The 27,968-nt window shown below is 38.9% G+C and overlaps 1 protein-coding gene across 1 annotated transcript; it reads left to right on the plus strand.

Annotated features, from left to right (window-relative positions):
- Positions 1-1,131: 1,131 nt before the first annotated feature.
- Positions 1,132-27,335, plus strand: rcn2 (reticulocalbin 2). The gene is made up of 8 exons (XM_073025532.1): positions 1,132-1,266; positions 3,675-3,857; positions 5,204-5,309; positions 5,663-5,859; positions 16,509-16,622; positions 19,016-19,112; positions 20,465-20,607; positions 24,746-27,335. Exons 2-8 carry the CDS (start codon positions 3,708-3,710, stop codon positions 24,896-24,898), a joined length of 960 nt encoding a protein of 319 aa, XP_072881633.1. The 5' UTR covers positions 1,132-1,266; positions 3,675-3,707; the 3' UTR covers positions 24,899-27,335.
- The last annotated feature ends 633 nt before the right edge of the window (positions 27,336-27,968 follow it).

Raw genomic sequence — 27,968 nt, forward strand, 5'->3', positions numbered from 1 at the left:
GCACCTACTTGCACAAACTGGAATGTATCAGTCAGCAGCATTTGGTCATGGACAAGTCCTTGCAATGGAAAACCACTATACTTCAGGAAGACCAAACTTGGCTTTCATCAAGATGATGGTCTTTCAGTCACGGTTGATATTTGCCGCTGAAAAAAACTGGAAAAGTACCAAGTCCTGGGTTATTAAGCTGCTTGGTATGAATTTTATAAAGAACATTGCATCTCTTTCCTTTCTTTGTTGGCAGATACACAGTCACAAGGATGGAGATGAGGACCTTGAATAGTGATTGAAATTCTGGCTGTGTATGAAAGATCTGATGGGGATGGCCCTCTCAGCCAAACAAGGTCTTGGTGTTTGTTTGAGAGTTCTTGTGATGAGGCAATCTGCTAAATGACTGCAGCTGTTTTCTCTGGGAGCCATCCAATAAGATCCGCTTTGCATATTCTGCAGGTCTTCAGGAAATTCTGCACACACCCCTTCCTGATCCATTTGTTTCTGAAGATGGGTGGTATAATATGATCCAAATGAATCGAATTTTTCCTGGCAAGATGGCCAAGTACATCCTCCCATCACAAGCCTCCTTGACACTATGGATAGCCAAATCATAAACAGAAAAGTTGCTGCAGATGCTGGAAATCTGGAGCAACAGACACAAAATGTTGGAGGAACTCAGCAGGTCAGGCAGCAGCCATGAAGGGGAATAAACCGTTGATGTTTCAGGCTGAGACTCTTCTTCAGGATCCTTCTCCTGAAGAAGGGGTTTGGCCTGAAATGTTGACTGTTCATTTCCATAGATATGGCCTGAATTGCTGAGTTTCTCCAACATTTTGTGTGTGATGCTTGGCCAAATGCTTCTTGACTTCAAGGTTAGTTACTCTGACCTCTTTGGTCTATGCCCATCTAGGTTGTAAAATCCAGTTTAATGCAAATATTTAAAACTCATTATTAACAAAACAGAAGTATACCGACTACAATATCCATTGTAAAGTGTTTCTGTAAATTTCATGAAAGGTGCTATGAAACTACAAGTACTTAAATACTAACAATGATCACAAGAATGCCAATATAAAGTATTTTAACTGATCTTCAGGTTCATCCACAAAGGATTTCTGACGTGCAGATTGCTTACTCTTCGATTGAGATGCTGCGCCCCCTGTACGTCTCCAGGGCGAGGTGCAGGCTTGTCATTGCCGGAAATGACGATGGGAGCGCGCTGCGGCCGGCGAGTGGGTGAACCGTTGGTTGGCAGTAACGAGGGCGGCTGAGGTAAGATGGAGAGGGGGGAAGATTTGGTTTAACGTGAGGCTTGGGTTCACCTCAGCCACATTTCGCCCCAACTGGGATCTCCTGCCTTCTGTAGACTTAGTGACAGGAGGCAGCAACAGCTGGAGATGGAAAGCAGTAAGATCTGGAATACGTCTCGAACAGTTGCTGAAACCCCCTCCCCCCGAATTAGAACCAACAATGCTCAAAAATATAATTTTTATCATAAAAATACTTTTCTCGTTAAGAAATGTTTTGAAAAAGTGTTAATAAATTGAGTAAATGTAATTTTTACAAAGTAAGTTTGCAGTTGTTTCTGTAAATACTTTAGAAAATGTAATTTCTATGTTTGTTCCTAAAATAAGATTTATATAAAGTTGTAATCTTATCTTCAGCATCCGATATCTGTTGTAATTATTGACAAATTTATAGTATGTTATCGGTATTATAATGTACAGAGCCACTTAATACAAACATTTACAGTTGTGACTTGTGCAGAACAATAACGTTTATTGTACTGACAGCTACAAACAGAAAATCTTTTTAACTGAGTTCTAAACGTGCTTTAGGACTAAATGGTTAGAGGCTGAACATTTCATCGTGTAAAAAACATGTTTTTCTAAAAATAAACTTTTCCATGTGTTTCAAATCGTATATCTTGTGTAAATGTGTTTTTTGATACTGACATTCAGAAAGTTCAGAGTTGGTAATTTCAATTCTGATTTGTATGAAATTTTTGGCTCTGTGTTTGCATAATGAACTGGTTATGCAAGAGATGCAATGTAGGAAGTACGTAGAGGATGTTTTGGGCACATATGCAGTTCCATAAAGTAGAATTTATGGAATTTTGTTTTTCCAATGTCAGGAAGGAATGGAAATTTTACCACATCAGCTAGCCTACAGGACTTTCCAAACACTAGCCACTAATTGAGACCAAAAGTCACCTTCTTACAACAATTAACATTGGCACAGTAAAGAGTAGCTTCCAGTGATAGGCGCTTCACTTAAGTGGAGAAATGCCTGCTAATTATGCATTATTTGATGAATTATGTCAGGAACTGCTGACACTTGGCCATGGCTGCATTTGTCTGTGGAACCATGTCTCAGCAACAATTGGAGCTTTAAGATGAGAAAGGAAAAACACTAGGACCTAATTTTGGTTTATGTTAATAAGCCAATACTGTCTTTCATGTCAATCACCATTATTGGAAATAATAAGTGATGTAATTTATTGGTATTCTATATAAGAAAAAAAATGAAAGAGAGTGGCATGAAATTTTCTATTTGTGACCATTTTTAACTTTACAGTAAATATTGCTATATTCAGTCTTAAATTGTACATGTCCAATGCATACAGTGTTTAACTGAATGCCAAAGTCATGCTTTTCTCCAATGTTTTGCTTATAATCCAGGCAGTCACTTGGCTCATATTTGGCTTTGTGTTTGAAAGTTGTGACGTGGCAATGGCTCCAGGCAAACAGTCAATCTTCATTTCATTGTGCCAAGTCTTTCAAACTTGATGGAAATTGCCATTATGCAAATCCATGTACAGTAGCTGTTACCAAATTAATTCTAAACTGTACAATGGCAAGCAGAAAAGCAGCATCTATCACAACAGTTAACAATAAATTTGAGTCTGAACTTGTACCAGACCATTTACTCCCAAAAAAAGAAGTTTGAAATCTTTATACATTTTCCTAAATCTGGGGTTCCTAGCCTGGGCTCTATAGATCCCTGGATTAATGGTAAGGCTCTCCGGCATAAAAAAGGTTGGGAACCCCTGTCCTCAGTGGAGACTAATAACCTTTACCTTGTTAAGTTCTCATGTGAAAGATTGAGTTATACTGAACAATTAGCAGATAATTTCAATAGGGTTTCCTTAAATTATATACAGGTCCCAAGAAATTTATAAATATGGTCCTGAGACAAGAGTCACTATTTTATAATGCAAAGTAAATTTGGTTTTCAATGTATAGTATAATGCCATCTCTTTCATTTTGCCTCTTTGTTCTTGACTTTTGTCTGGTAGTTGTAGTTGAAATCCTTTTATGTATTTTTTCCTAAACCAATCCAAAGATATGTATTTAAAGATGACAAAAATCCTTCAGACATGAAACTGGCAAACTCCTGTAGTCCAGTCTCAGTAGTGAGGAACAATGTGTTGAGGGAGCTCTGTATTTTTGAAGTTTTTCTCTTTTCTCTCGTAAAATTGTGAATAAAGAGTTGTGAATTTGAATCCTAACAGTTACATCAGTTTGTATTCATCATTAGTCAGCAACTAAAGTGAATACCAACATGAAAGTTTATCTTCACATCCAATTGTGGTTAAGGGTAACACTTATTATAATTCTTAGAAATTATTAGCACAAATGATTATAAATGTGAACTGACACATTTTAATTCTTCTGCAGCTACTCACAAAGCTGAGGCTAACTTGACAAAACATGCAGTTACAAGTGTTTGTGGGCTATAGTCTTGTTGTGATGTGCTTTGCACACGTTCATCATAAACACGAGTCAGTCAATGATGAAGACCACTATGTGGATGATGAGCATAATCCGGACTTCGATAGGGACATCCTTCTTGGCAGAGAGGTAGGAAGTTCAGTCCTGTTGACCTGTCCAAATGTAGCAGGAAGAAAGTTGTAAAATTAATTAAGAATTTTGTTAATCTTGAATGATTTTTATTCTTAAAAATCTATCCTGGTCTTTTCTAATTTTCCCAATTTCCTTTCCCATAATGACAACTTAATTGATACACAAAAAAAATTGTTTGAGAATCTGGAAGCTAATCTGAAAACTTGACCTGTCTTCATGAATCTAATGACAACAGAGATAGAGGAGAATCTGTTCTAAGACAGACAAGTTATAGATGGTTTTTAACTATGTTTTCATAAATCATTTCAGGTATCAATTGCTTTTCTTTTTCTGTGTTTGACTTGCATGGAACTAAAATTTAATATTTTTCTCATTGCAGTCATTTGGAAAGAAAACTTTCTATTTTGATCTTGCCATGTTAATAATTTCTCAGTTAACATTATAATTAAAACTTCATTCTGACTGACTTTAGCTCTAGAAGTGCCCAATCTCATTTGATCTTCAAATTTAAATTTCTAATCCTGTTTGATACTGCTTACTGGCTTGGAAAGCTAGTGGGAACCAGGTGCAGTTGGATACATTACAACCAGTGATATTTCGGGTAACAAAATGCTTCCAAAGGTGCTAACATATTAAATGATGAAATTACCTATTTTTCATTTTCGATTGAAAAATAATTTTCTTGAAACTTTTTTGTGTTTTTAATAAATCAGTAGTGCTAGTGGCCTTTATTTGGTTACATCTCAATTGGCCCAGAATAAATAAGCCAAAAATAACAACTAAAGGTGCTGGAGTGTTCCAAAAGTGCTGTGTTGCCTGTCCAAGAATGGAAACTCGTAATGTCTTAAGTCTGTACTTGTGCTCAATATAGTTCATTCTAACAATCTCTGAACAAAGGTTGTTAAGGAAGATCAAAGAAAGCAAAGTTACTGTGGATTGCGAATTAGTAGCTTTGACAGCTCTATGAGCAATATGCTAATTATATATAAAGTGGGAACTATGTTAATTTCCCAACTTTAATGCTTTTGTGGTATTCTGATCATTGTCCTGTTTATCTGCCCAGGAAAAATAATTTTTCCAGATGGCTACCAGTTTTTCGATATTGTTTTTGTTCCAACTTTCCCATTTCACTTTGAATTTTTTTTTCATTCACAGAAAACAATATATCTACTCCATTTTGATGAAAAAACACACCTATATGAAGTTGAAGTGTAAAGTATAAATTATATGTATACCTCATGGTCTTCTGAGGGGACTTAATTCTCATTTTTACTCATGCATAACTGATTCATTGAAGTTTTGTTAAACGTAAGGTATTTGTCTAATTTATTATTCTTACCCAGGATGAAGTAGATGAGTTTGCCAAACTGACACCTGAGGAGCAACAGTCCCGGCTCAAATCTCTTATTAAGAAGATGGATACCGATTCAGATGGCTTCATAACCAAAGGTGCAAAGCTGTTTAATTATCACTCTTATAATGAGTAATAAAGTTAACTTAATTTTCTTTGCAGAAACAAGATCATTTTTGAATTATGTATCTTCTTTGAAGTGATTCTGTAATTGGAACTTTCTCTGGGGCATCAGTCTTGTGCAAATGATTTTTCATGCTACTTCACACTAAAGGCAGATCATGTTCTTGCACGGACACTTTTTAGAAAGCAAATATTTGAAACTATGATAAATGTTCTGAATGAAAAAAATATATACAGTAAGTTTCTGTTCACACTGAAAAGGTGTGTAAATTGTAACTCAAAATGGCAAAGCTTCACTTTCTTCACACGTCAGTCTTGCTTGTTACAGATGAACTCAGTGCATGGATTCAGAAGTCATTCAGACATTATGCCACAGAGGAGAGCAAAGAGCAGTTTCCACAGCATGATCTAGATGGCAATGGAATGGTTACTTGGGAAGAGTATAACATTCATAGTTATGACCGAATGCTGAATTTTGATGAGAATACCCCAGTGGAAGATGAAGAAGAAGAATCCCTCAAACAGGTGAGCATAGCAGGCTGAGTACAGTTTTCAACCAGAAAATAATCTTTTCTTCATATCTAATTTATAGGGATACTGATTAAGTTACAGAATTAAAACTAGTAAATTGTTATTTACTACGATTTCCTTCTCATTACTGTCATCAGGGAGGAGGTACAGTAGCCTGAAGACCCACACTCAATAATTCTTCCCCTCCACCAGATTTCCGAACAATCCATGAACACTATCTCATTATTACTTTTTTACAGTATTTATTTTAGTAATTTATATTAATTTTTATGTCTTTGCACTGTAGTGCTGCTGCATAGCATCAAAATTCATGTTATTTAACTCAGTGATAATAATCTTGATTCTTTAGCTTTGTGTAGTCATTTTCAGTGTTTTATAATAAGAGTCCTCTCACTGGATGGACCAGATACTCTTCTTGAAAATATTTTTTGTGGTAAACTTTATTTCAGCAGTAATATTAAAACTACATCGGGATACCACATAAATTTATCAAGGTTTTATTATTAATAATAGGGGAAATAATAGTAAAACTCCTGAACAAGACCAATTGTCCTGTTTTGTGAAAGATTTTCTATATTTAGATAGGCAATATATTTGAACAGAATTTGAACCAGAACTTTGCTGTGGAACAGTAGCCAAGTCTGTGCCCAGAGTAGAGATTCTATCCTTAAAATTTAGGACATTTAAATCTTAAACATTTGGAATTTTTCAGTGTTGCTTACCTATGGAGAAATGTCACTTGCATACGTAGCTCTCACTTTGGCTAGCGGCTTAATATGGGGGATGATAGCCACCCCTACCGCCCCCCCACCCCTGGCCCGGCCAAACTTAAGAAATCTTGTTTGGGTGCATGCTGCACGATGTGTCCCCATTACAAATCAGTACCACGAAATGATAGTATTTCAGACTGAAATCATAGGCAGACAATGCTGCCAACCACCGATGGCCTGTGGCATCCAGTTCCACTGAGGTCAGGATATTAGTTAGGGGGTTGTTGTCTGTCCTCACCTCAAACTTGGCCCCGTAGAGATAGTCACTCAGCTTATCCACCACCGCCCTTTTCAACACCAGAAATTCCAACTTGTGCATGGGATAGTTTTTCTCGGAGGGTGACAGACTCCAGCTAACAAACGCAACAGGCCTCAACCCGGTGCCCTGATCCTGATACAGAAGGCCCCTTAAACCCCCTTGGCTGGCATCCATGTGCAGTACATACGGCAATCGGGGGTCTGTAAGAGCCAGCACCGGCGCCTGGGTCGGCAGCTCCTTCTGCGACTGAAAGTCCTCTTCACATTTTGCATCCCACCTCAATCCAAAAGGGCTCCAACAGGCTAAGATACTCTCCAGCTTCCTGTCTTTTTTTCCCTCTACTGTTCTTACCCAAGGGAGGGTAACCGCACAGAAACTGATTCAACAGGTGACTCATTTTCGTGTAGCCTTTCATGAACCTCCGATAGTAACCACAGAACCCGAGGAACAAGCACAGAGTGCTCACAGTCTGGGGTGTTGGCCAAGTGGTGACTGCCTCGATCTTAGCTGGATCTGTAGCTACTCCATCCCGTGAGACTATGTGCCCAACATAGCTAACAGATGTTTGGCAGAACAGGCACTTGTCCAAGGAAAGTTTTAACCTTTCAACTTTCAGGTGACCCAGCACCTTCAGCTTCGCTTCTTGTTCTTCCAGGGTGGATCCAAATACTATGAGGTCATCCAGATATACCAATACCTCAAGCAAGTTCATATCCCCCAACATCATCTTCATGACCCACTGGAAGTTTGCAGTAGCTCCCGAGATGCCCTGGGGCATCCTTTTGAACTGGAGAATTCCCAGGGGACATATAAATGCCGTTTTCTCTTTGTTGACCTCACTCACGGGGATCTGGTAATATAGAACATAGAATAGTACAGCACATTACAGGCCCTTTGGCCCACAATGTTGTGCCGACTCTCAAAACCTGCCTCCCACATAACCCCCACCTTAAATTTCTCCATATACCTGTCAAGTAGTCTCTTAAACTTCACTAGTGTATCTGCCTCCACCACTGACTTAGGCAGTGCATTCCACGCACCAACCACTCTCTGAGTGAAAAACCTTCCTCTAATATCCCCCTTGAACTTCCCTGCCCTTACCTTAAAGCCATGTCCTCTTGTACTGAGCAGTGGTGCCCTGGGGAAGAGGCGCTGGCTGTCCACTCTGTCTATTCCTCTTAATATCTTGTACACCTCTATCATGTCTCCTCTCATCCTCCTCCTCTCCAAAGAGTAAAGCCCTAGCTCCCTTAATCTCTGATCATAATCCGTACTCTCTAAACCAGGCAGCATCCTGGTAAATCTCCTCTATACCCTTTCCAATGCTTCCACATTCTTCCTATAGTGAGGAGACCAGAACTGGACACAGTACTCCAAGTGTGGCCTAACTAGAGTTTTATAGAGCTGCATCATAACATCGCGTCTCTTAAACTCTATCCCTTGACTTATGAAAACTAACACCCCATAAGCTTTCTTAACTACCTTATCTACCTGTGAGGCAACTTTCAGGGATCTGTGGACATGTGCCCCCAGATCCCTCTGCCCCTCCACACTACCAAGTATCCTGCCATTTACTTTGTACTCTGCCTTAGAGTATCTACTCCTCAAGTCCAGCGCACTGAACCACTTTACACCACTCAGGCAGGCTAGTGCATCTTCAATCCTCGGGACAGTATACTGGTCAGGGATGGTGCGCCTGTTCAGAGTCCTAAAGTCCACACATCCGTACCTTCCCATTCTTCTTTCAGGCCACTACTATTGGGGACGCATAGGGGCTTTGGGACTCAGTGATGATCCCAGCTTCCTTCAACTTACACAAATACTGCTGAACATCCTCCACCTCTGCAGGGGCCAGTCGCCATGACCTTTCTCTGAACGGGATATCGTCAGTCACCTGGATAGTGTGACGCGTGCTCTTGGAATAACCCATATCAAACTCGTCAGTTGAAAAGACACCTTCCAGCTTCAACATCTTCTCTACCAACTAGGCAGTCCCTGAAGTTGAATGACTCAGCAGTCAGCTTTCCCCCTTTTTCCAATAGTTTCTCCCTAGCTTGTCTCACAGGGATCACTAGACATTAACCGTCACCGGGAACAAATGTATCAGGGGCGTCCCCCACTTGAAGGTGACCTCCCTCTTCATAGTGTTCCTGACAATCACTGCCATCCTGCTTGCCTGTGCCACCGAGGGCTTCTGCAATTCGGGCCTCACCAGTATCCCAGCAGGAAATCTCGACTCCCCCTCATGGTCTTCAGGAGCGTCCACTAAGAGGGCCTCGCTCTCAGGCACTCAGGGAAATTTGGGTGTCCCCATCTGTCACGTACACACAACCCTGTAAAAGTATCAGCAGCAATAGAACACACGGGGAGTCTGGTTTTGCTGTTAACAAAACACTATTTTATTAGTAACCACGTAATATAGTAACTTAAACCAGGTAAACCAAGGGTTAGCAGTGTTATGCATATATAGGTGTAAATATATAAATCCCCAAAACTTCTTCAAGCTTAGGTGGTTAGTGATACAGTCTTACAATAGTGTGTAAGAAAGTTCAGTTCAAAAGCACAGGTTAATTAATGCGAGATGTTTGTAATCCAAAGGCGAATGTTGTGAGAAGGCAATTACGTCGATATTCCACAGATTCCACAACAGCAATACAAAATAACAATAGCAGTAGGTTTTATTTCCGAAGTTGTTCCATTCCACACACGAAGTATCACCAACAGTGATCTTCAACGAATATCCTTTCAACACAAGTGGTACCACACCCAAATTCAGCTGTGGGATATCCTAAAGTGATGACCACAGGATACTCAAACCGAATCCACGTAGGGATTATCACCAACAGTAGTTTATCACAAAGGGAACCACCACCCAGGCAAGGGTTCACACCCCAGTAGATTCCACAAGGTTACCCCAACCACACAGAACATGATAGCCACTTATCCAGTTCCACGACATACAAAATAACTCCAACAGTGATTTGCCACAGGGGTGCCTTTCTTCAGTGAACTACCACCCCCAGACAAAGGGTAAACACACACATTGTATTCACAAAGGATTTCACCTCACCAGAGAGCTCACTGCTTTGGATTAACTATGTGACAATCACACTTTCATATTCGAATGGAAACAAACTCACCCTCACGGGCTACTTGGAGAGATTCAAGATTCAAAAACTTTATTGTCATTCTAACCGTACATCAGCTCTGCAGGGCAGAATGAGACAGCATTTCCCAGGAGCAGTGCAATCATAACATAACAAATGTAACACTAAATAATAAACATAACAATAAATAGTAAAACACAACAGCCACATGTCAGTTAAAAACAAGTTATAAGTGTCCAGTGCAAGTTAAAAGTGTCCAAAGCAGAGTCAGGTAGAGCAGCTATTTAGCAGTCTGACTGCCTGTGGGAGGAAGCTGTTTAGTAGCCTTGTGGTTTTAGTTTTGATGCTCCTGTAACGTTTGCCTGATGGCAGAAGAACAAACAGTTCATGGAGAGGGTGTGAGGGGTCTTTAATGATGTACCGTGTCTTCTGGAGGCATCAACTCTGAAAGAGAGTCCAGTGATCTCTTCGTCACTAGGTTTCTTCTGTTTCAAACCTTCCTCTCCTCTCTCTGCAAACTTTTAGTTGCAGCACTTGTGAGTGTTGTTTATCAATACTCTGGATCGATCTCAACTCACTCCTTTTTGAGGTACTGAAAGTTTAAACCAGCGACTGACTCCCTGGTGTCTTCCATTGACCGAATCCATCTTGACTCTAACTGTGTGTGTCTGTGTGTCCTTGTATATTCAAAACAAGCCGCGAGAAACCATAAACATTCATTGTTCATCAAATAACTCCACTTCTCTCACCATAGTAACCAAGCAACTTTGTAATTAGTAGAAATCCAAAAGTTAGTCTCATTCTTTCGGCGTTTTAAAGTGACAGTCCACAGAAAAAATGAACCCTGGGGGTATATAACACCATCACTCTCGCTACTTCCCCGGACCATACTAACATTGGCTTCATCTGGGTGAACCACACAGTCCCTCGTCTAAATTTGGTATCAGACCTAATGCAGCCACACACTTGCTCAAAACATCGGGTGCACAGACAATGTTCCCAGAAAGCTCTCGCCAGCTTTCTCCTTGCAGGCCCCCATGAGCCTCCTCACGAGGGGTGTTGGTCCCCACCAGAATTGAAATGCCACCCTTCTCAACAGGGTCTGGACAAACCAGCACCAATGTATAAAGGACCTCAAACACTCCCATATTGGCCTCTGAGAACTCCCAATTTCACTGACAAATACCTGTCATACGGATAATCGCTAGCACTAAGCCCCCAGATTTCCCGTGCCCTGAATGGGGTCAAGGGTAAATGCTTCAGATACCGGTTGTAAAATGAACGGTACAACAATGTGACCTGCGACCTGGTGTTGAGTATGGCTCTAGCATACATACCCTCTATCTGTAGTGACACACTGGAGCATGGTCCCACTAAGCCTTCAGGAATTGGGCCTTTCGCTTTCGGGGAAGGTACATTACTGGTAACGTGTTCCCCAGAGACACCAGGCCGTTCTCTCACTGGGTTTCCTCTAAGTTTTTCCAACAACTCTCTCTGCTTAGGTACCCGGGGGGTAACTCTCCTGGCATGACACCTGCTGCCAGCAGCCCTCCGTATTGTTCGTCCCCTTGGGGGATATTCCCCCCCCATTAGCTCCATCATATGAGGGGGGTCACACCCACTGATAACAGCCGACATATCTCCATTCCCAACTCTGCCACAATCTCCTCTACCACTCCCCAGGCAGGCTATCCCTGGTCACTTCACCGCAGGGGACCACTACCGAGGATTGTACCCTGCTGATGGAGGCCTCCCGCACCTCCAACACATTCTCCTCTTCCCGTTTCTCTCTGATCAGCTCAACAAAAGATGGAGGGGGGGCGCGTTTTACAGGACTGTCGGAGACCCCAAGCTTTCAGGTCATGGGACTGGGAACCCCGGCTATTTGATCCATTCTTAACTGTTCCACCTCAGCCGCCTGAATGACTCCTCTGCTCTGCAAGCAATTTAGCTGCCTCTCTAGCCGAAGTATAAAAGTAGAAAGTTTCTTCCCCTTCTCCTGACACACGTTCAGAAACCCTACCATGAGCTCCATTGGGCTTCCTGTCGGGCCAAAAGCATTGTCAGTGCTGTCGCTATGGGGTACTTTAACCTGACCGCACTCACAATGTCAGCGGCCCGCCCATTCAAGCTTTCAACCAATCTCTGTCGCTTTACGTCATCAGAGCACTGCCACTCATCTAACAACTGAGAGGTCCGCTCCGCCCAAGTCTCATACGCTTCTTCCCCTTTAGGGTGGGCGTAATTCCAGAGAATAGGCAAAGCCTACCATAGCTGGGTCTTTGAACCTGATTTTTCCATTTATTCGTCAGAGAGGTAAGGGCGGATACTAAGTCAGAATTCTCACTCTCCCCTGAGAGGCTTGAAATAATTAGACATTCCAAATCCGACCACTCCTTCCCCTCACTCCTCAGAAATGATAGAACCCTATCTTTGAAATCTCCGCCCCCCCCAGCTACCGCTATGTCAGCGCTGGTCTACATTAAAACGAGAGCTGCACCAGCCATTTTATCAAACCTCTGCCCACAATCGCAACTTTAACAGTACTTAATAGGGGAATTAACAGTTCATCCGGAATATGAATATCTACCCCACTGGTTCAATGCTCAGGGTAATCACATAGCATCCAACGGAATCAATCCCAAACGTAGCCCCCACAATTGTAACTCTCGCTTCAGCTAGTGGTTTAATATAGGGAATGATGCCCCCCTCCCCCCCAGCCCAGCCAAAATTAAGAAATCTCCTTTGGGTGGATGCTGCACGATGTGTCCCCTCGTACAAGTCAGTTCCACAAAATAACAAACAATAAACAATATGAGATTAAACGATTGAGCTTTATAATTCTTAATTTAACTATATGGTTAGTAAAGAAAACCAGAAAAGAAAAAGGGCCCATTCTCATGAAACAGTCTAATGCGCTATGTTGGAGCTCAGTGATAAGGCCATTCGTCCACCATCAACCTCTCCGACCATCGCTGACCTTTGGACCCTCACTCCAAGTCCACTCCATCCGAGGTCTACCAACTGTCTCCATTCGCGTCTTCTCTCCTCATCTCTCCCCAGCAAAAGACCGCAAATTCCCGGCTCCCAGACACGCAAGAAAGAACAACATCCCACTCATTGGCTAGCATGCCCTGTTATCTCTAGTCATAACCCAAACATTGCTGATACAGAGAAACCATTACCTCAGCAGTGAAACATTACAGGGAAGCCATTACATTAGCAGTGAAACCTTACAGCGTGTTACACATATTATAAAATACTACTTATAGAATCGGGGCAAATAAACAGGACTGTAGAGAGAGGATTAAAAGAAGAAAGTACAAAAAAATTGCAGTTACTTATTTTCTGTCCCAAGTATTGTTCTGAATATCACCTATTCTGGCATAAATCTGGAATTCAGAACTAATTTGCCTGGACTGTATAATGGGAGTAAGGGAGTATGTTGTCTATAGAAAACATGACTGCTAAGAATGGCAACAGGAGTTTACATTCTACAGTACAACAGTGCGACGGGAAATCAATATGTTTGACTGGGAAGTGATAACAGGTTTGTATATAGTGGAATCATTAAGGAAAAGTGATAAACACACAGAATGGGATCTTTTACTTGAAGTAGAGAGGATAGACAACTTAAATCTTATCTAAAAGTTGGTTTCTCTGGCCATGCAGCATTTTGATAAATTGATGGGTAATAACCTGACATTTCTCTTAGCTGTTGTACTTAAATGGAATTTCAAATCTTAAGAAATTTGAGCATTATCACTGCAGTAACGATTACACCATGATGACATTTTTAAAGTGTCTTTGTTACTGATTAACCACAATGCAAACTTTTGTTGTTTGCTTCTGATGATCCAGTTAAACTTTTTTGAGTTAGTACTAACATTTTGTCCTCATGAAAATGTATCTCATTTTCTACCTTTCTTAATATATATTTAATCTTTTATACCTTGCGTCATTTCAACAAATTTTAATTTCTATAGTTTTCATATCCCTTTCTTTAAGAAGTATCTGCAGTGATCCAAATATGAGTCCTCATGCAGGATTTCCTAAAAGGTCAGTTTGTAGGTTGAGTTGGTGGTGAGGAAGGCAAATGCGGTGTTAGCATTCATTTCAAGAGAACTAAAATATAAAAACAAGGATGGAATTTTGAGGCTTTATAAAGCACTGGTAAGGCCTTACTTGGAGTATTGTGAATAATTTGGGCCCCTTATCTAAGAAATAACATGCTGACATTGGAGAGGATTCAAAGGAGGTTCATGAGAATGGTTCCAATATTGATGATGGTTCCAATCCTGACGAAGGGTCTCGGCCCAAAACGTCGACAGTGCTTCTCCCTATAGATGCTGCCTGACCTGCTGCGTTCCACCAGCATTTTGTGTGTGTTGTTCCAATATTGAAAGGCTTGTCATATGAGGAGCATTTGATGGCTCTGGGCTCTGGAATGAGGGATGACCTCATTGTAACCTATTGAAAGTTGAAAGGCCTAGATAAAGTGGACGAGGAGAGGATGTTTCTATGGTTCTAAGACCAGAAGACACAACCTCAGAATAGAGAGGTGTCCTTTTAGAACAGAGATAAGAAGGAATTTCATTAGCCAGAGAGTGGTGAATCTGTGGAATTCATTGCCACAGGCATCTGTGGAGGCCAAGTCATTGGGTATATTTAAGGCAGAGGTTGATAGATTCTTGATTGGTCAGGGCATGAAGAGATGCAGGAAATTTGGGCTGAGAGGGAAAATGGATCAGTCATGATGAAATGACAGAGCAGACTTGATAAATCAAATGACATTTTTTTTTTCACACAGAGAGTGGGGGTGTGTGGAATGCACTGCCAGCAGCGGTGGTGGAAGCGAATACAATAGGGTCTTTTAAGAGCCTCTTAGATAGGTAAATGGGGCTTAGAAAAATAGAGGGCTTTGTGCTAGGAAAATTCTAGGCAGTTTCTAGAGTAGGTTACATGGTTGGCACATCATTGTGGGTCGAAGGGCCTGTAATGTGCTGTAGATTTCCATGTTCAATGTTGACATAATTCTGCTCCTATATCTTATGGTCTTATGAATTAATTAATGTATTATTCCAAATTCAATAATGCTTTTATAACACTGGACAACAAAGATTTTGCTTCCTGAATACCTTTAGGTGTATCTTATGAATTTTGGGCTACTGATCATGAAAATCACCATGAAATTTTCCTATCATGCACCATTTTAAAAATAAACTTCTGTTTATTATTTCAATTCATAATTCAAGTCAATTAAAATGTTACCTACAATGTAAGCTAGAAAGTATCCTATCTTGTCCAGGCATGCTTAGGCAGTGCGGCTGCTTCATGGCAGGACAGATTTTAGTAATAATTATTGGGTTCAGGTCTGTAAGGATGGAATTTGCTATCACTAGGCACAAAAATTTCTATGAGGGATTTTGATATTTGAGACAGATGCTTCCCAGAATAACTGATGCCAGGATTAAGGGAAGCATTTTTGTTGGTCCACAAATCAAACAGGTCATCAATGACAGGCAATTTGAAGAGTTTCTAGTGGGACCAGAAAAAATCACATGGAAGGCATTCAAAGAAGTTGTTGAATTTTTTCTCGGCATCTACAGAGCACCAAACTACATGCAGCTGGTTGCAAGCATGCTTCAAGCATATAAAACCATGAAATGCAACATGTCACTAAAGATTCATTTTCTGCATTCCCATTTAGACTTCTTCCCTGCAAATCTTGGTGCTGTTAGTAACAAGCATGGTGAAAGGTTTCACCAGGACATTGTGGTCATGGAGAAAAGATACCAGGGCAACTGGAATCAATCAATACTGGCAAATTTTTGTTGAACTATTGCAAAGCATCAGCATTATTATGCAGTTAAACACATTATATTCAATAAAAGTTAATTTGTTGTTTCTCTAAATTCCTATGTGATACAAGAAGTCTGAAATTATATTTGTGTTCATCTTCAAGCAGTCTATCGTAAACAAAAAAAGTTCTGAGGAAGCAACACTTTTGAAAAAATTTGTTGTCTAGTGCCAGTTTCCCTGTACTTTTCAAATAAAAATACAGCAGCCTTTTTGCATCTTTAATATCTGTTCTATGTACATTCCTACTTTTAAGATGAATATTCTTGCACCTTTACATCACTCTCCTACTCCATGCTTAAAGAATCTAATGATCTTACAGCATTCATAACTTTAGTGGTGATTTTCACAACATGCAAATCTTCATTTTCTGGAGTGGGACATGCTGCACTGTGTTGTAAATGTAGACTTCTCAAGTCTGCCACTCCTTCAAAGCTGAGTTTTGAATAAGTTTAAAATGAATCTGAACAATCATTCCAGGTTGGTTGTAGAACCTGTTTTAGTCAAAACACAAAAAGCAAAAAGACAAATGGATTATTTACTCTGCTCATGTGGTGTTGTAACAAAATGCTTATTGAACCAAAGTAGAATCAGAAAAAGAAAATGGATCAGGTAAAAAAATGTCTTAACACTTTCCTTTTTCAACAGATATTTTTGAAGGATAAAAAGCGTTTTGACAAAGCAGACATTGATGGAGTACCTGGACTGTCACTGGCAGAATTTGTTGCATTTGAACATCCCGAAGAAACTGATTATATGACGGTGGGTTAGAGTGCACCATTTCTTGTTCACAGCATAATAAATGATTGCATTAATTTGGCAAAAAGCGTGATATTTTATATTAAATAAGAAGGGACTCCACAAAGATCTAGTAATCTCAATGGCAAGAATTTATCCCATACTTGTACCTGCTAAGCAACATTTCAATGTGTACCTGTTACCCAGACTGATGTTATCAGACTAGTTGGACAGTCTTATTGAAGAATTCAATACAAAAAGAGAAGAAGCATTTTTTTCTTTAAGTAACCCGATAAATATAATGTGCTAGATCTGCCCTGGACCTGTTTTTCCACAATGGCAAACTAATCTGACTAAGCAAAGCTGGATGATCTCATTGGTCCTGGAATGTAGACCGTGATTAGACTCCAAAAGGGCTTGGAAGCCCTTAACAGATATTGAAATAAAGTAAAACTGGAGGTGAAACTTTGTCTTCTTTCAAAATAGAGGATTTTTATCTGTACATAAGAAACAATTAAAAACGGTTAAGATTGATGAAAGCAAAAATTTAAATTATTGAATATTGAAAGTTAAATAAATTGAAATATTTACTTAGAAGTAATTAAAATAATAAAGTGAAATATATTTTTAAAAATTGGTCTTCTATAATGTAACATACATTGTAATATACATTGTTATTCCCTAATGTAGAATGGAGCACACTCTGAGCATTAAAAACAACACAATAAATTGAAGGAGGTGCATGTAAGTCACTCCTTGAGACTCTCCACTGAAATTAATGTGAGGTTATTCCCTGCCTTGTCCAGAGGAATCCTACCAAGATCAGATTTGGTTTTTGAACTCTCTGCAAAGGCAGTAATGGATGCTGTGGCATCCATTCTTCAGTAAGTCATAACTAGGAATATTAACCCCTTTGTACAGTGTTAAAGTACTTGAATGTACATACATGAATAAGGTAGCAGTCTAACCCTAAATCTTTCTAAATTAACATCTCTCAGTTGGAAATATAGGATATAAGGAAATTACAATACACATACAGTAGTTTTGTATTTCTAAGTAGATGGTAAAGCTATTATTACAGCTTATTATGCCATTAAAGGGCTGGTATCGAGACTTATGATTTCCAGAGTATTTTATGTGCGATGAATTTATTAAAACTTTAAATTCACATTAGCTTAAATGGATATAGCTGAATTTTGCTCCTTTACTGTTACAAATTCCAGGTCTGTAGCTACTAATATGTGTCAAAGGTAAGTTTATTTTTTGTTTTGACCAAGAAGACTAGCCTGTGGAAAGTTGTGCACCATTTGTGAATACATCAGTAACTTTAGTTATTTTGTATATACCGTAGATTCCGGACTACAGAGTGCACCTGATTAAAAGCCGCTGGCTCTAATTTTAGAAATAAAATCAATTTTTTACTTGTAAAGGCCGCACCGGATTTTCGGCCGCAGGTGTCCCACGTTGTAATATGAGATATTTACACAGAAAGATATTACACGTGAGGATTTTTTAACTTTTAATTAAATCCATATGGTAACAAAAACAAATACATATTGCAAATGCTTTTTTTCGAACCGTGCCCGTAACGCGGCTACTTTTAAATATACGTTGCGTATACTTCTTTACTGAACAACATTCCAATATCTCCTAACGACTGGTAAAAAATATATATACTGCAGCCTACCAGGAAAAGTTATTGATCGCCTTTAGCTTAAAAGCAGCGTTTTCGCTCCGCCGCTCGACCCCCTCCTTTCCGTTTATCGCAAACGGCATTTTTCCCACAAGACGCGGCGAAACCGGGTGTGACGTCATAGCATCCCGCGATGTAGTACAGAAAACAAATATAGTTAAAACTCTTCTAACTTTAACTAGAAAATGAATTACTAAGTGAAAATATTATAAATTAAATAACTGCCATAAGGCAGCACAATGCTTCGAGTGTTTTCCATGTTGATGAGGGTGAGTACAAATGACTGATTTACAATAATTTAATTGTGAAAGTGCGCTTGATTTATCGTACAATTTCATTGGACCTCTGTGAACTACTCATCAATTTTATTGGTCTACTGTTACGAGGCAAAATGTTTACGAGGCGGCATGAAAAAAAATAATGCATTAGCCGCTCCGTATTAAAGGCCGCAAAGTTCAAAGCTGTTCAAAATGTGGGAAAAAAGTAGCGGCTTAAAATCCGGAATCTACGGTACTTATAACAGGTATTAACTTGGATAATCAAGGGTACAAATTACCTGGATAAAATTCATTCTGTTTATTGAAGAATTTGTTACAGATTTATGCATACAAAGGCAGCCATTCAGGATAATATTTGATGATTAGCAGCAGACCAATCAAGTATGGGTGATGTCATAACTGAGTTTAATCCTGTCCGTACAAATACTTCAATTTTCTGATTGCAGGACTACGTCATACAGGATGCTTTGGATGAACACGACCACAACAAAGATGGGTTTGTGAGTTTAGAGGAATTCCTTGGTGACTATAGGAAAGACCCAGGTTATTTGATTTTTATATATTTATTTATAACTTTTTAAAAGTTATTTTTTAATATATTTATTTTAAATATTTATAACCAGAATATCCAACAAAATATGCAATATCTTCTCAGTGATATAGCATAAACTATAGAAGTGATTTTGTTTTGCCTATCTTATGTATTGATGTTACCACAATCGTTGTTTTTGAAGTTATCTTTTCTTTCCTTTGTCTCTTTTCCCTGTAAAGATCTATAGGCATTCAAGCTAGACTTGCCTGAGCACTATACACTAATTATTGTTTTTCAAATTAACAAAAAACAGTTGTATACTCTGGGTCATTTTATCCTTATTGGAAAAATCTTTGTGCAGCTGATTATGTAGGACATCAATTGGAAATTAGCATTCCCCGTTTTGCCTCAGTTCTTGGAAATGGTGTTTGCAAAAAGCACAGAGTAATATTTAGCTATTTATAGAGCCAGAGAGTTAAGCAGCATGGAAACAGGTTCATCACCACAACTCCTTCATGCTGGCCAAAGAGCCTTCCTGAGATAGTTCCATTTGCCTACATTTGGACCATATCCCTTTAAATCTTCCCTGTCCTTGTATCTGTCCAAATGTATTTTAAATATTTTAATTGTACCCACCTGTACCACCTCCTCCAGTAACTTGTTTCATATACTCATCATTGTATAGAAAATATTGCTTGTCTGATCCCCTTCAAATTTTTATCTTCTCATCTTAAATCTATGCCCTCTAGCTTTAGACTCACCTACCCTGAGAAAGAAAGACAGTCATTCATTTTATCTATGTTTGTCATGATTTTATAGGCTTCTGTATTGCCATTCCTTAAATTTCTTTGTTCAGGGAGAAATGCCCCTGTCTATCCTGTCTGTCCTTGTAATCCAACCCCTTTAAGGCATGACAAATCCTCCTGTGAATCTTTTTTGTACCCTCTCTGGCATATTCTAATTATAATATGGTAACCAGAACTGTACACAATTATACAGTGCAGTCTCACCAATGTTGTTTCTTGAGAAATTTCTGAGGGAGGAAGATGGGAAAATTATATTAAGTTTCTATACAGCTGTTGCTTGCCACACATTTATATTAAGATGTTGACAAAACAGGTGTTAATCAATTAGTATTGTAAGCCTATAATCTACTCAGATGTCTTAACATAATCTGATCTAATTGCAAGTCATTTATTTTGGTGATATTGAATATGAAATTAGCTTCCGTATGCTCCTTTCTCCAAAAGACTGAACATTTTCCAAATTGCAATTTTTCTACAGAAGATAGGATTATGGCTAATTAGGATTGATCTATGAAAGCATCTTGTCATTAATCTTAATTCTGCCTCTTGAATATAAGATTCCGATGGTGAACCAGAATGGGTCACTGTGGAAAAGGATCGGTTTGAAAATGATTACGACCTGGACAAGGACGGCAAGCTTAGTAGAGAGGAACTTTTGTTGTGGATTGTTCCCAACAACCAGGACATTGCACACGATGAGGTAAAACTGCTTTATAAAATATTAAGTCTGAATGATACAATTTTTGACCTTCGAGAAGTTGTTCAATTATTACACGTAGAAAGGGTATTAAATTTAGTCAGTTTCATGCAGTATCTTATAGGTTTGCTCCAGTTATGAAAATTGATGTAAGCCATCTCTGCACGGAGGCCAGCAGATGAAACAACAGGTATATAAAAAACAACAGGGTAGTTGTATTGGTGATACACTAATTTCCCCAATATTTACTGAGATTTCCTTACTGCCAAAGGTTTAAAGGGCAGGATTTGTTAAGTGTGTCCAAGAAGGTTTCTTGACATAGTATGCAGCTAATTCAACCAGGGAAGGGGCTATACCAGACTTCGTATTGGGAAATGAATGTGGCTAGGTGATGAGAGAGCATTTTGGAAATGGTGATCATAACTTAATAAGTTTTCAGATAATTATGGATATAAGACATAGGAGCAGAATTAGGCCATTTGGCCCATCGAGTCTGCTCCACCATTTAATCATGGCTGATCCTTTTTTCCTCTCCTCAGCCCCACTCCCTGGCCTTCTCCACATAACCTTTGATGCCTTGACTTATCAGTCTCTGCCTTTAATACACACAATGACCTGGCCTCCACAGCTGCCTGTGGTGATAAATTCTACAAAATCACCACCCTCTAGCTAAAGAAATTTCTCTGCATCTCTGTTTTAAATGGATGCCCCTCTATCCTGAAGCTGAGCACTCTTGTCCTAGACTCTCCCACCATGGGAAACATCCTTTCCATATCTACTTTGTCTAGGGTTTTCAAAATTCGAAAGGTTTCAGTGAGATTCTCCCTTCATGTTTCTAAATTCCAGTGAGTCCAGACCCAGAGCCATCAAACGTTCCTTGTATGATAACCCTTTCATTCCTGGAATCGTCTTTGTGAACCTCCTCTGAACCCTCTCCAACGCACATCTTTTCTTAAATGAGCCCAAAACTGTTCACAGTACTCAAGGTGAGGCCTCACTAGTGTCTTATAAAGCCTCAGCATCACATCCCTGCTCTTGTATTCTAGATCTCTTGAAATGAATGCTAACATTGCATTTGCCTTTCTCATCACTGACTCAACCTGCAAGTTAACCTATAGAGTGTCCTGCACAAGGACTCCCAAGTTCCTTTGCATCTCAGATTTTTGGATTTTCTCCCCATTTAGAAAATAGTCTGCACATTTATTGCTACCATCAAGTACACGACCATGCAGTTTCCAACATTGCATTTAATTTGCCACTTTTTTGCCCATTCTCCTAATCTGTCTAAGTCCTTCTGCAGCCTACCTGTTTCCTCAACACTACCTGCTCCTCCACAATCTTTGTATTATCTGCAAACTTGACAACAAAACCATCTATTTGATCATCTAAATCATTGATATACAGCATAAAAAGAAATCCCAACATCGACCCCTACGGAACACCACTAGTCACTAGCAGCCAACCAGAAAAGGATCCTTTTATTCCCACTCACTACCTCTTACTAATCAACTAATGCTCTAACCATGCCAGTAACTTTCCTGTAGTACCATGGGCTCTTAACTTGGTAAGTGGCCTCATGTGTGGCATCTTGTCGAAGGTCTTCTGAAAGTCCAAATATACAACATGCACTGCATCACCTTTATCTAGTAACCTTCTCAAAGAATTCCAACATGTTCATCAGGCAAGATTTTCCCTTAAGGAAACCATGCTGACTTTGTCCTATCTTGTCCTGTGTCATCAAGTACTCCATAATCTGATCCTTAACAATTGACTCCGACATCTTCCCAACGACTGAGGTCAGGCTAACTAGTCTATAATTTCCTTCCTGCTGCCTTCCTCCTATGGAGTGGCATTTGCAATTTTCCAGACATCTGGCACCATGCCAGAGTCCAATGATTTTTGAAAGATCAATGCTAATGCCACCACAATCTCTACTGCTACCTCTTTCAGAACCCTAGGGTACAGTTCATCTGGTTCGGGTAACTTCAGTACCCTTAGGTCTTTCAGCTTTTTGAGTACCTTCTCCCTAGTAACTGCACTCTCTTCTCTTCCCTCACACCCGTCAAAATCTGGCACACTGCTAGTTTCTTCCACAGTGAAGACTGATGCAAAATACTCATTTAGTTCATCGCCATCTCATTGTCCCCATGTTCCTTTGAGGAAGGAAGATAGGAAATGGCAAGTTTCAGGAAACTTAGATGATCAGATCAGATGAACCTTAGATGATCTGTTTTTTTTAACAAATTGTTTGTTTGGGAAAAAAAAGAAGCATGGGTAAGGATTAGGAAGCTGAAAACGGACAGGACCTTTGAGGAATATACAGGAGGTAGTAGAGAACTTAAACAGGAAATCAGGAGGGCTAAAATGGGGTCATGAAATGTCTTTTGTGAGTGGGATTAAAGAGAATCACAAGGCATTTTTACATTAAAAGCAAGAGGGTACCTAGGGAGAGGGTAGGACCGCTCAAGGACAAAGGAGGGAACTTTAGGACTGAGCAGGGTTTTAATCCGAAACATCATCAGTTCCAATCCGCACACAGATGGTGCTCAACCTGCAGTTTATTTGTTGCAGGGAATTGAGAGATATCGATCACATGCAGGCTAATGCATAATTTAATTTGGTATTATGATCTTTGCAGACATAGTGGGCCAAATGGCCTTTTTCTGTGCGGTGCTATTCTGTAATCTAAGGAATATGAAGTACTGAAGCTGGAAGTAAACTGCCTATTTCATGATTTAAAATGGGGTATATTGATTAGTAAAGGTGTTGACGGTTACTAAGGGAAGGCAGAAGAATAGGATTGAGAGGGATAATAAATCAGTCAAGATGGAATGGTGGAGCAGACTCCATGGGCCAAATGCCTCATTCTGCCCCTATGTCTTATGGTCTTATTGGATTCATGTGTGTTCTCAGAGAATTCCCATCAGTTCCCATTTTTCTGCTCATTTCTCTGGAACCTATTTTCTCTCATGTGCTCATCAGCTCCTACTTACCATGTATACTAGTGGAAAATTAGAGCACTCACTTAGCCTGCAGCTAGCATGTCTTGTGATGTGGGGGTGGGGGGGGGGGGAAATCTAGAGCACCTGGGGAATTGTGCTCATTGGGAGAGCATAGCCAGGTCACTGGAGCTGCATCAAGAGTGCTTGTATACAGAGCAACATAAAATGCTGGAGGAATTCAGCAGATCAGCAGCACCTATGCAGAGGTATAAACCCTATGAGTGCTTGTCCACAGTTGGGCTGAAGCACCGTGTTGTAGGGAAACCTGAGGAAGCCTGATTCTGCCTTTTGCTGCATTTCTTTATGCGGAGATACCTGACTGGATGTTGAGTGTCTTGAGTCAAAAGTTTCCATTTTGCTGATATCTTTCACATTGAGGATAAAAATAGTGGTCAAAAATTTTCATGTGATAAGTTTAATATAGGAAACTATATCAAGAAACTGTATCTGCAGTTGGTGTTCACATTTGAGAACCTTATAGGGCAAAATGACAAGAATAGAGAAGTAAAGCAATACTTTGGAACATTGTTCATATGTTTTTGGAATTCTTGCAAAAAACATTTTATCAGAACATGTCTAATATAATATTAGGCAAAAAATTCACTTTGAATGAAAAGCAAAATGAGAGTCTAAATAGCAAATTTTAATTTCTCTGTGCAACGGTAGGTGAATATAGGTAGGTGAGCAAATAATTTGTCATTTTAGTCTGACAGTACTCAAGTCTGTAGCATGAATTTTACACACACACACACACACACACACACACACACACACACACACACACACACACACACACACACACACACACACACACACACACACACACACACACACACACACACACACCCGCCCCCCCCCCCCCCCCCCCCCCCCCACACACACACACCCACACCCACACCCACACCCACATGGCTGTCTCAAAAATAACAACCTGTATGCAGGAGCTAGAAATTATGATTGTAGTAATTTTCTGTGTCAGCCAGAATTCTAGTAGGGTTTTCAACTAATCACTAGGTGGTGTGCAAGAGCCAGGGAAAAATATCACTTTTGTCATACATTCAGGTATCATGGTAAACCAATTTCTGTTTACCAGTGTTTTTTTTGTCAGATTAACATTGCAAGTTTTTGCTCTTTAACAGGCTGAACATCTCATTAAAGAAATGGATACAAATGGAGATAAGAAACTCACAGAAGGAGAAATACTTGCAAATCAAGAGCTCTTCCTTAACAGTGAAGCAACTGACTATGGTAGCCAGCTACATGACAAGAAATTCTATCACGATGAACTTTAGTGCCAATAATCCTCCAGTGCTAGGTTTGTTTCTGTAAATAATTAAAAAGACCACTTTCAAAGAAACTCACTGCTGGGATAAGTACTGACCAATAACGGGTATTCATAGAATAAAATACATTGACAAATAGATTTTAACCCCATTACTCCTGTTATGTTAATATTCTCCTTTCTTGTTTCTCTTGTGTTGTCATGAAGAGATTGAGAATTCCCTAAATTATTGCAGACCCTATTGCCATGGTGAATATTCGTAGCCAATACTAAAATTGTACAGATTATAGGTAATAACTGTACTTCTTTTTCAAACTAATGCTAATATTTTTATAAAAAGTGGGTAATCAACTTTCACCACCATAAGGCAGTACAGTAAATTTCAGCTTTTTCTGAATGAAGTACCTTCCCTTTTCTGATCAGTTATAAGTTTTAAAATGTAGTACATGCAGAGGAAATGTTCTTAAAAAAACTACTTGGGGAAATGAGGAATGATTTCTTGTTCCCATTACCTTTATTCTTAAATGCGGTTTAGTATGCAAATTTAGGATTTTACCACAAAAATGGAGGTATTCTCTGATAGGAAATCTCTAATAACTGGTATGGATTCTTTCAGACATCCATACTTAGCACTTAATCTGTTATTTCACTCAGCAGAGGAAGAATGTGAACATGTCAACCACTGTAGTAGAAGTTGCACTTCTAGGTTTAATTGAAGAACATTGTTGAGATAAACAGCATCACATCTTGTTTAATTGTGCTGTACATTATTAAGGAATTTTGGAAATTCTGGACATAGAAATGGGGAAAGTTTATGACCCCAACAGTAACATAATTCACCTTAAAAACATAAAATTCACAAGAGCAAATGTTTTTGGAAATTTCCAAAGCATTTGTAAATTTAAAAATTCATTCTGGGTGAATTAATTAGTTTTAACTTTTTTTTCTCAAATTGTTTATAATACATATACTGCATTAACATAGACAGCCAAATAATTGCTCTGCTCTATGTTTTAATTGTTTAAAGTTATCAGTTAAGAAATAAACTTACAGTGTTGCTATACATATGTCAATTTTATTCTGTAATGTATGATTTGATGATCCATGAAACCTGTTGTTGAATAATGTTCTTTCTTGGTTTTAGCTTTGCTGGGGAAGGGGAGGAAATAGGCATTTCTTTCTGGCATTCTCCAAAATTTATTTTGTACATCCTGATATGTATTTTATTTCTTGAAAATCCAGAACTTTGTTGCACTGTAGCCTGTTATAGCTTCCATTCCTCTTGATCTAATATACACAGTGCTCAGTGCTATCTATGTAGTTAAATCAAAATTATTTTGCTGTTATTTCAGAAGTCACAAATCAATATATTTGGTACACAGTCTGCATGAGTAACAACTCAAGATAGTTAATTATTTACTTCCTGCATTTAGTTGTTCTTGTCATTGGAGCATCCATAAATGACAATATCAATTCGCCATCTCTCCTTCCCCATGGAACTAATTAGCATGCATGAATTTTTCTGCACAGAATATTTAAAGAACAGTGCTACTGAAAATGTACACACTTTATATTTAATATTTCAGTAATTCATTAGTCCCGAATTTTTATTGAAAATGCTGCTTTTAAAACTAGAGTTCTGTTTTGTTCAGGATATGAAGTGCTGCACCATCAGCTTTATATCGTGTAAAACTAAATTACTGTAAATGCAGCCGGCTAATTAACTCATGAAATTTCAGTTCAGAAATTACATTAATAATAGATATTAATGTGGTTCACTCTAAAATTTAAAGAATATAAATCCATTGAAGATGTAGTAGTTGACCTAGGTGTCCCTGAACTTGCCTATTTAAAAAAAAATTCAATATCGAGCATTTGCTATTCCTCTTTGTAATCTTAATATTCCTCCACTTTTATCAGGGTGACTTACAACGAGGTGATTTTTAACATTAATTTACATGGTTGTTTGCGTAAATATTCTACACCCAGCTTTTTATAGTAACCAACACTGCTGTTGAAGGCTTACCAACTGTATAGACATTGAACTGTGCAAAACATTAATGAAGTATAATAAAACAGTAAAGGTCTACATTGACAAACAACACTTGGGGAAAAATATGAAGAACACTAAGATGAGTCACTCTGTAAAGTTAGTCACTTTAATCTGCAAAGTGAATGTTAATACTTTATAACAATAGCAACTGTTTGTTGGAGTTTGTGTGATCAATGAAGTAATCAATACTTCAGAGTTCTATTTACTGACTAATACCTTGTTAGTTTTTCACTGAAGTTAAGGAAATGCTTCCTTTTATAATGTTATGGTACGTTTTGAATAGTTTTGTACCTTTCTAGTTTACAACCAAAGTATCAACATGACTGTCTTAAATCAATAACACTACACCTTGTATTTTAAGATTAGATATTTGATTAAACTTCGATTAAAATCCTGTTTGTTTTTTTCTTCTTGTGTCATGCTTTAGAATTTATTTTAACTACTATTTTCTTCATTGATGAATCAAACCCAGAAGGTTATCCTGTTTTTATCTTAACCACTGTTAATTTATTTTTACCTTGAGTGTGCTGAGTTCTGAACTCAGTGAAGATAGAACTATTTGTGATGGGGATAATATAAAGAACGTTGTTGGAAAGCAGTAAGCACAACAAATGGATTTCTGCAATGAACAGAATAAAGCTAGCCTGGAAAAATACCAATGCCTCAAAGATCCCCCAAACATCAGCAATACTAAGGTAGGTATCATCAATAGTAGACAGCAAAAATTTTCTTATTTATTCATTCACAAATAGTGAGCATCTTTGGCAAGGCTAATATATGTAATCCATTCCTTAGATTCAACATTCTTGTGTCCAGAGCCACTTATTGACCAGATTGACCAGGTTATTTCCTTTCTCAATATCCTGAGATAAATCCCATCAGGTTCCGAGCACTTACCCACATTACTGTCCTTCAAGATTCCCAATGCCACCACCTCCTGGATATCAATATGCCCTACAACATGAACATACCTCTCCCGCTCTTGCTATTCCCCATGTCCCTTTCCTTGGCAAACGTAGAATGCCAA

The sequence above is a fragment of the Hemitrygon akajei genome, chromosome 21, assembly GCF_048418815.1.
Source record: "Hemitrygon akajei chromosome 21, sHemAka1.3, whole genome shotgun sequence".
Taxonomy (NCBI): Eukaryota; Metazoa; Chordata; class Chondrichthyes; order Myliobatiformes; family Dasyatidae; genus Hemitrygon; species Hemitrygon akajei.